Source organism: Amaranthus tricolor, chromosome 9, assembly GCF_026212465.1.
Source record: "Amaranthus tricolor cultivar Red isolate AtriRed21 chromosome 9, ASM2621246v1, whole genome shotgun sequence".
Taxonomy (NCBI): Eukaryota; Viridiplantae; Streptophyta; class Magnoliopsida; order Caryophyllales; family Amaranthaceae; genus Amaranthus; species Amaranthus tricolor.
In genome coordinates, this window is record NC_080055.1 from 11,812,606 (window position 1) to 11,822,091 (window position 9,486).

The 9,486-nt window shown below is 33.5% G+C and overlaps 1 protein-coding gene across 5 annotated transcripts; it reads left to right on the top strand.

The window, feature by feature from the left end:
* Window positions 1-161: 161 nt before the first annotated feature.
* Window positions 162-7,624, top strand: LOC130824329 (26S proteasome non-ATPase regulatory subunit 4 homolog). 5 transcript variants are annotated; one of them, XM_057689284.1, is made up of 11 exons: window positions 162-354; window positions 458-571; window positions 670-775; window positions 4,394-4,508; window positions 4,583-4,792; window positions 4,893-5,202; window positions 5,499-5,616; window positions 6,713-6,825; window positions 7,000-7,068; window positions 7,190-7,269; window positions 7,349-7,624. In XM_057689284.1, the coding sequence occupies exons 1-10, from the start codon at window positions 343-345 to the stop codon at window positions 7,232-7,234; spliced, it is 1,212 nt and encodes a 403-aa protein (XP_057545267.1). In that variant the 5' UTR covers window positions 162-342; the 3' UTR covers window positions 7,235-7,269; window positions 7,349-7,624. The 5 variants fall into 5 exon arrangements, with proteins under 5 accessions (XP_057545267.1, XP_057545268.1, XP_057545266.1 ...); XM_057689285.1 differs by having other exon boundaries at window positions 7,190-7,255; XM_057689283.1 differs by having other exon boundaries at window positions 7,190-7,247.
* The last annotated feature ends 1,862 nt before the right edge of the window (window positions 7,625-9,486 follow it).

The following is a 9,486-nucleotide window of genomic DNA, read 5'->3' on the forward strand; positions in this document are numbered from 1 at the left end:
AATTCAAACGATTCTTATTTTTTTATTAGGATAAAATATATTCAAATCAAAATTATTTTTTTTGTCAATCCAATTTAAACCAAATTATAGAAAATTCAAATTTCCTATATGAATTGCCAATTGGATTATTTCGCTTTGCCATTTTTATCGGAATGTAATAATATTAATTAATATTATAATAAAATTCTATGGAGTACTAATTTTCGAAATACTATTATACATCAATAAATCATTTCCTCCTGCACAAGTTAAACACCATATTTCTTGTTCGTCGCGAAAACTCTTCACTCTGGGCTTCGTCTCTGAAATCTCTATCTCGGATCTCCACCTACATACTAAACCATGGTGCTAGAGGTTTCCCTACTCGATATGATCTTGAATTCCATTTTAGCTAAAGGAGTTCAAAATTAGGGTTTATTCTGTACTAACTTTTTAAACTTTTTGATATGAATTTCAGGCGACTATGATATGCATTGACAATTCAGAGTGGATGCGCAATGGTGATTACTCGCCTAATAGATTTCAAGCTCTTTCTGACGCTGTCAATCTCATTTGCGGCGCTAAGACTCAGGTAATTTGTTGGAAACCCTAGTTTTCGATTTTATCCTTTTATTGGAGTTAATATCATTGAGTGTTGGATGTTGATATCGATTTATGATTTTGTAACAGTCTAATCCGGAGAATACTGTGGGGATTTTAACTATGGCCGGAAAGGGTGTTCGTGTTTTAGTTACTCCGACTAGTGACCTTGGAAAGATATTGGCTTGTATGCATGGTTAGTTCTCTTTATTGATTTCCTTGAATTTATTATTGTAGTACTTTTTGATTTATTTCATTTGGATCGATTTGTATATAATGAATACTTACTTGAGTGATACCAACAATGCCAAATTTTCCGTCCCAATAATATGGGTCAGGTAGATGAACAAAAACAAATCAACATCACCAATTGCCCAGGATTATACTTGTTCTAAAATGCTATATACAATTATAGTTCCAATGATCTTTCATTTATTCACCTTTATTTATTGTTAATATGCTGCTACAATGTTTACTTAATAATCCAAACCTTTTTATTCTTACAATTATCTCCACATCTGTAGCTTAACATTGGCTTTATCTTTAGTTTCATTTTTCATTTACTAATAGGATTTCTTCAGCCAACAACATTTACAATGGAACTTCTCCTTTTATAGGTCTCCTTATCCTATTTAAGACCTTTGTTTGCGGTCTTAATGTAGACTGATTGTGCTTGAGGAATCTTGACCCCCTCCTCAACATGTCCCAATATTGGTTTATACCTTATGTGCATAAACCAATATTGGGATATGTAGATCATGCAAGTGTTAGAGAAAATTGGTTTATGCTTTTGCATTTTACGCTTTAGTGTTTCATCTCCTTCTCCTATACCTTTATATTGACTCCTTGCTAGTTAGAGTAGTCTTGCTTAAACCCTTTGTTTTTGTAAATCGTTACTATAATGCTTATCTGTTAGACATCTTGTTTGTTTTCCACTACTTGTTTAGAAGGTTAGTTAATCGACTCAATCCTATTCACCCTAGAAGCTGTAGTGCTTCCTTTTTCTTTATTTTCTCCAAGCTTCTTTTGCCTCTAGTTTGATTATTTAGCTCATAAAATTTTTGTACTCTTCCATCTATTTCTTCTAGATATTTCCCCCTCTTTGACATCTATTAACAACTCCTCCAAGTAGTCCTATGTATCTTTAATCTCCTAATCTTAGACAATGTTGTTTTTTGTTTGTTCTTGGCACACTTCACCCTACTAAGATCTGATAATCTCTTTTGGTCATTACTATAAAGATGATTATCCTTTTTCTCTTGAGTTTGAATTGTACACTACTACCATTGTTACCTGGAACGACATTCGGTTAGGAACAGGGAATGGGAAGGGGAACAAGGAACACTACCTTGATTGACTCGTGAACGATTGGATATGAGATACATTATGTATAAAAAAATATTTGTAAGCAAAATTAAACTAAAATGAATTTTTTGCTTTAAAAAATGGTTTTTCAGTGGAATGTTTTTGGTTTTCTAGGTTTCACCCTACTAAGATCTGATAATCTCTTTTGGTCATTACTATAAAGATAATTATCCTTTTTTTCTTGAGTTTGAATTGTACCCTACAACCATTGTGATTTGGGTGATTTGGGTCGCGTTTCGTGATGATTGTGGACGAATGTTCCTAGATTGCGGAATGTGGCTACGTTCCAGTTCCATGTAACTATGACTATAACAACATTTCAATGTCCCAATGCCATTACGTGGCTCTTACCTAGGGTATGGTTTGGGGTTAGATGTACACAACTTTATCTTTGTTGTACACTTGTTGGTGATAATGAAGAGGTTATTTTCGATCGACCCTTGGTAGTAAAACATCACGTGCAATTTCAAATAAATAAGAAGTGCACGTAATTTGATGAGTCATATTACTGTAGTCTATTATAATTCAAAACCAAAGAAGTATAAATCTTTAGCCCTATTGAAACTAATCCAAATTGATTCGATTTAGTTTGGATTGGAAAAAAAATAATATCTTTGGTTTGTGCCTGCCTAACATGACATATCTTTGCAAATATATAATTTTATTCAATGATGGGATACTTCTTAATTTGATTATTATGTGTAGGTATATGCATTGATGATATTCATTTTTTTCTTCATTAGTCATTACACAAGCTTCGTCGTATGATTCTATGACTTATTATTCGCATTTCTACCACATCATCGGTTTACCACTTATTTATATTAATTCCACCTTCATTTACTTCCTATCGTTTCATGTCTCGTGAGTCGTGAATACTTCAATTTGTATATTTGCTTTGTTTTGATTATCACGTCCTTTTAAAAAATCACTTTATTATTCCTATATTTTCATGTCTCGTGAGTCGTGAATATTTCAATTTGTATATTTGCTTTATTTTAATTATCATCTCCTTGGGATCATTGTATCAATAGCAATAAGTCTGGTTTGAAGAGGCTCATATACAGAATGTCTCGAAATTATATTCGGAGCAGGAGATTCAATTAATTGAGATTTCGAAGCCGAAATTTCAGCCTTATCATCAGTAGGTTTAGCTAGGGCATTTATAACACAACCCAAATAAGCTTCACTCACGGGTATGTGAGCAATTCTTGCTTTTACTCAACTTCCTTCTTGTATCAGCAAATCATCATCCATTAATACAACACCAACATTATTGGATTTCGAATTCAGAGCAATGCCTATTGCCCCTTCTTCAAATTTTTTCAAAGCCACTTTATCTCTAGCAGACAAAAATGTTTGTTTTATGTTCTCTAAAATCTACCAACACTAGTTACTTATGTGAAGTAGTTGCAACATTCTAAGGTGCCAATCTTTGCTTAGATCCAAAAGTTTTGGTCTCTTACTATAAAACATATTAAGTTTTGCTCATTGGACGCCACACCTGAGAGGTATGAGCCGCAATTTTCGGCAGGGACCTAGCAACTCTTATACTTCACACTACAATTGTGTTTTGAGATGTAAAACGCAAAACCCTTGCTCAATTTGACGCGATGTGGGTATCACTGTATCTAGGTCAGTGTGTTACTAATTTAGGGCACCCACATATTATCTGAATTCATATCATGAAATAAGTGATAAGATATGACAATGTTTTACGGTGGTTGTCACTAACCTACCACAACCCTTCTTTTTACTTGGGCGTGGGAGTTGGTCAACTGGAGTTGGGGTTTTGTGTATGCTTACATAATCGGAAATATATCTTGGATGTTAGCTAGCTTAAATTGAAAAATCTTCCATCAATCAAGTTAGGTAGATTAAGTGCAAGAAGTAATAGATATGTTCGAAGGAATTTGGGTCTGTGTTTAGGTTTAACAAAAACCACTGTTTGAAGCACTATAGATGATTGGAAATGTTGGACACTAGTTGGTTAGATGACGTTTTGTGGCAAATGAATAGGTAGTGTTTAAAGTGAAATGCTGAATTTTCTTTGCGTTGTGAAGGAATCTAGTCAATGACTTAATATGGTGTCCTTCAGAATTTTTAGTGAACTTTTGCTTGATATTGTGGTAGATGTTGATTTTTGAAACTTGGTGCAAGTTAAAGGATAAAAAAGGGGAGTTCTTGTTTCAAATTGGCAATCTAATTAGGTAACTCGGCTATTTTCCATTCATGATTGTAATTCAAAGCCCTGAAAATCCACCATCTGATTTCTAAATATGTTTTCATTTCAACTGTAGTAATAAAAGGGTATTGTTTTGTTCTTTCGTCATCTGTTTTTATGGGTAACGTGAGGCTTATTTTCCTTTATTCATTTATTGATTTCTCTTGGCGGAAGCTTTCTGACATAAAAATTATATATGATTTTTACTGTTTTCTCTGCTGCCAGGCTTAGAAATAGGTGGTGAAATGAACTTGGCTGCTGGAATTCAGGTTGCACAGTTGGCTCTTAAGCATCGTCAAAACAAGAAACAACAACAAAGAATCATTGTGTTTGCTGGAAGGTTGGAATTCTTTTTCAGTTACTTTGTCTTTGACGTTCTAGTTTACATTTTAATATATAATTATCTTTTTTCAGTCCTGTTAAATATGATAAAAAAGTGTTGGAAATGATTGGAAGGAAGTTAAAAAAGAATAGTGTGGCACTTGATGTTGTTGATTTTGGTGAAGACGAGGAAGGCAAGTCAGAGAAACTTGAGGCCTTGGTTGCTGCTGTAAATAATAATGAAACCAGCCATATTGTCCGTGTGCCTCCAGGTGCCAATGCCCTATCTGATGTGCTGATTAGGTTAGTGATTTTACATATGTGCTACTCTTAGTTCTATTTACGTTGGTTCGTTTTGTAAGCTGGCAAATTTGTTCTGATTCATAATAATCTCTTGTGACAGTACTCCAATATTTACTGGAGATGGGGAAGGAGGAAGTGGATTTGCTGCAGCAGCAGCAGCAGCTGCAGCTGGTGGAGTTTCTGGGTTTGACTTTGGTGTGGATCCAAATTTGGATCCTGAGTTGGCTCTTGCTCTTAGAGTCTCAATGGAAGAAGAGAGGGCTAGACAAGAAGCGGCTGCAAAAAGGGCTGCAGAAGAAGCATCTAGACAGGATAAAGGAGGGGAACAATCAGGCTCTCAAGATGCCACTATGGGAGAAAGTAACAATGCTGCAAGCTCAGAAGCTGATAAGAGAAATGACATGACAGAGGTGTGTGATTGTGGTGGTGGTGGTGTCTTAGGCTCTGCCTTTTGTTTAAATTTCTTTCTTTGTTAGCTGTAGTTTAGTTGTTTACTTTCTGTGTAAAGCTATCACATCATGACATGCTTGGAGGTTCTATTGGTTTCTTAGAGAACCGTTATATTGACCATTTTAACAAATGTGTAATCCTTGTAAAATGCAAGGCTGAACTTATATGGAAAGTGCAAAGTTACCCTGCATAGAAGAGGGTAGCATCTTAACCTTTAAGATTTTTGAAAAATAAGTTTAACCCACGTTTTCTACAGGATGATGATGCCCTGCTGCAGCAGGCATTGGCAATGTCAATGGATGATCCTGCCTCCAGTGTGGTGGTGCGAGATATAGATATGTCGGATGCAGCTGATGACCAGGACTTGCAACTTGGTTAGTTTCTCTTTGTATAGTCCCAACATAATTATCCCCTTTTATGCAAGTAAAGTTACTGGAAAATGGCATTGTTTAACTGTTATGGGGTCAGTGTCTTTAGTAACCAATATAGAGCTACTTTTACAATCATTGTACTGATTAGAACATATAGTTTTGTGGTTTCCCAACTTTCCCAACAGGTGATGCATCTGTTGTGTAATTTTTACTTTTGATTTTGGTCATGAGAGTTTTAATCTCTTTGCTTATTAACATATGCTTAATGTTCGATACCAAAAATTATGTAAGATGCGGTGCCTGCTGTCATGTTATTTGATCCAATCCCCGGGGATGGCACTAGATTTAAAAAAAATGGGTGGCTGGGAATTTTAGTGGTTTTTGTAGGTGGAACCATGTCCTTTTTTAGGGTAATTATAGGTTAAATTTAATGGGGAAAAATCAGGGGGGATGGAAAGAGTATTTATTTTCTGTATAATGATGGTTCTCACCTAGGGTGGGATTTAGAGGGTCGGATGTACGCCACCTTACCTTGTTAGTGATAACACTAACCAAGATGTTTTTGATCGACCATTGGTAGCAAACATCATTTGCTGCGTCACATAAATAAGAAGTGCGCATGGTATAATGATGCATAAACCCTAAAAATCTTCAGGTATCCTTCAATTCAATTTTTATCCTAAATGTTATAGGCGGTAAAATCTGAACTGTGTTGTGAGAAGCAGAAATGATTGAAGTTTGTTCTTATAGCTGTCCACCATCCAAAGCTTGTGCTTGTTAGTTGTTACCATTTACCCCTTTTAGTGCTCTTGGATTGACCCCCTACAGGAAAGTGGAGTTAAGGTGATGAACTAAGCTTGAAACACTGCATTAACCAATTCACTTCTCTTCTCCTTTGCTTTAACACGTTAGCCAAACTTTTTTATAGAGTTTTTCTCAGTTGAGTTCGACAGCGATATCTAAGACTGATTTCTCCTCGTTCTGCATAAATGGGCTCTTAAACACATTATTTAGCTGACTAAATGGATTCTCGAAACGCATTATTTAGCTGTTCAACATGTTAAAGCTTTGTATTGTATTAACCTCTTGTTTTTTGCAGCTCTGCAGCTCTCTAAGGAGGAAGGTGCAAAAGAGTCCACAAGTCAGTCAAGTCAGACTGATATGAGTAAATTGTTGGCAGACGAGTCCTTTGTTTCATCTATTCTTGCTTCGGTACGTTACTGGGATCTTACATTGCTCAACTTTCACCTTTTATGTCAATGTAAATTATGTTCAATCATGCATAGCTGCCAGCTTTCGGTGTTGCTTGATCACATTTATACTTGTTTTTAGCTTAAGATCATTTGATAGTAATCATTCATACATAAAGCTAATGTATTTTCACAGCTTCCTGGAGTCGACCCAAATGATCCATCCGTGAAGGATTTGCTGGCTACCATGCAGAGTCAGTCTGAGGTGAGTTGAAATTTACTATGTTTGGCTATTTCAGGCTATTCAAAATCAACACTTTTAGTAGTGTAGGAAAACAAAACAAGCTTACTTCTGTAAATCTTACGGTCCTTGTAATGCTTTGCAGAAGAAAGATGAAGACAAGCCATCGAGCGAGGAGGAGAAGAAATGATGCAGATTACCAGGTCCTTTCGTACGGCCCTATCTGTTAAGTCATAAGTCGACTGATGTTAGCTTATTATCTCACTTCGATATATACTGACTATTGTATTTTCCGCTCGTGAAGGTAAAGGTCGCGGTTAGGCACTAAAGAGAATCAATCCCTTCGACAACGTTTAGTTCCATGGACAAACTGATTCCCTTCAATGTATTGTTAAATGAAATTTGGAAATTTTCATTGAAATATTTTGTTTGTTATCTTGGGTTGGTTTTAGCATCTCATATTTCACCCATACTGTCATATTGATGTGATCGTGTAGAGACTTTCTTTCTACTGGTTTCTGAATCATATATTACTACTATATGGGAAATGGGAATCTAGCACTTTGCTGTTGTCTCCTAAGTCCTAACATGGACAATGGGTATCAAAATGACTGTATTATTTTGTTTGATTAATAATTAATCTTAGAAGGTCAAAGCAACACTTGTGATTGTAAATAGTGTTGCAAAGTACATTTTTAGTTAAGAATATAAAAGCAAAATGAGCTGTCAAACATTCTTAATATAGTTATATATTCCTAGTTATTGAATAGTCACAAATCACATAGGACTAAAAGCTTCTTGTGCTAATTTTGTTGTCCAATCTTATTAATGAAGAAAAAATGGAAAAATAAGACTATTACCCTAAGTTTAAAATAATAATATTCAATAAAAATAAATTATGTTAATTTCAATAAATACACATTCAAATAAAAATAAATATAATGTTAAATTGCGAATACAAAATATTTAATTTTCTTAAAAATATAAATTATTCTATAGATACAAATAGTAAACATACATATTTGGCTACATATCTAAAAAAAAAATAAACACCGAAATTTTAACTCTCAATCACCTTGTTAATATTAGGTACAATGTACAAAATTTGAAAGTAATATATAAATACTCTTTCTGTTTTATTTGATTTTGTTCCAATTTTATCTGAGATTTATCCTACTTACTTTGTAGCCTTTTTTCTTTTGATAATAATCTATCCAACTCGTCTTGTATCTCATCATAAAACGAATTCATAAATCAGTTAATTTCTTTAATTAATCACTTTAAAATTATAAATAATCATTTTAATAGGTCAATATATAATCTCATTTATTATCTACCAATTTATCTCGTGTTTTTTCTTTTCTTTTTTTAACATGATGAATCCACTCATTTAATTTACTCAAAGGTAGTAGTATTTGTTAATTAACGTGTGGGAGTGCTCAGCACGGTATATATAAAGAGTAAGAAATTGAAATTAGGGATAGCCGGATAGGGAGGGAATATGATTTGTTGGTGGGAAACTGGGAATCAAATGGGACGAACGGAAATCCGTCCGTGATCCATGGATCATGAATATGGAGTACGCCTAACTATTGTTTCTACTCTTCTTAACCCATGATTTACTTCACTTTTATTTTATTCTTCGATCAACCCTAATAATGTAAGTCTTCACTCTTCTTAACCCATTTTTTACTTCGCTTCCTTTTTCTTCATTTTCTATTTTATGCCATTATTGCTATTTAGTGCGTGTGTGTTTTTTTTATTTTATTTTATTTTACTATTATTATTATTATTATTATTATTATTAACTTTCCGCTATTGCATTTTCCTCATTTTTCTGTGGGTGGTTTAGTTTATCCTTTAAATCAATTAATTGGAAAATAAATTGAAGACGAGAAAAAGAATTTTTGATTTTGACTAGTCAACCGTTATATTTAACGGTCAATCGAAGAAAAACGTCACTTGGTACTCTTTTGAAAATTAAAATTTTATTTGGTATTTTTTGGCAAAATTTTTTTTATTAGGTACATTTTATTAGGTTCTTTTTTACATTTTTTCCTATATTTAATTTTCCTAAAATATATATAAAGCGTTTCATGTAATAGAATATTGGACATTTTTAATTTATTATGGCATATATAAACTCTTGAATGGTCATCAAATGAACTACTTCAATCACTTGACATTTACGTGTCCTTGAAACAAATATACATCTACTCGTTTTGTGCCTTTGATTTTAAGTTTTAAAATCAAAGAGAAAATGGTTTTTTTTTTAAGAAAATGTAATAAATGAAAAGGAATAATTAAATTGTACGAAATAAATTAAAAAGAAGTTAAAATGTATATACATATATGCTTAAAAAAGGTGATGAGTCCAAATAAATAATGCAAATGAAAAGAATGTTACAAAATAAACAAATAATGCTTAAAAAGGAAAAGTAT

Excerpts from the sequence above, each read along its gene's own strand:
- LOC130824329 (XM_057689284.1), top strand. Across the intron at positions 776-4,393 it reads GATATTGGCTTGTATGCATG|GCTTAGAAATAGGTGGTGAA; the intron begins GTTAGTTCTCTT and ends CTCTGCTGCCAG. Across the intron at positions 5,203-5,498 it reads AGAGAAATGACATGACAGAG|GATGATGATGCCCTGCTGCA; the intron begins GTGTGTGATTGT and ends CGTTTTCTACAG.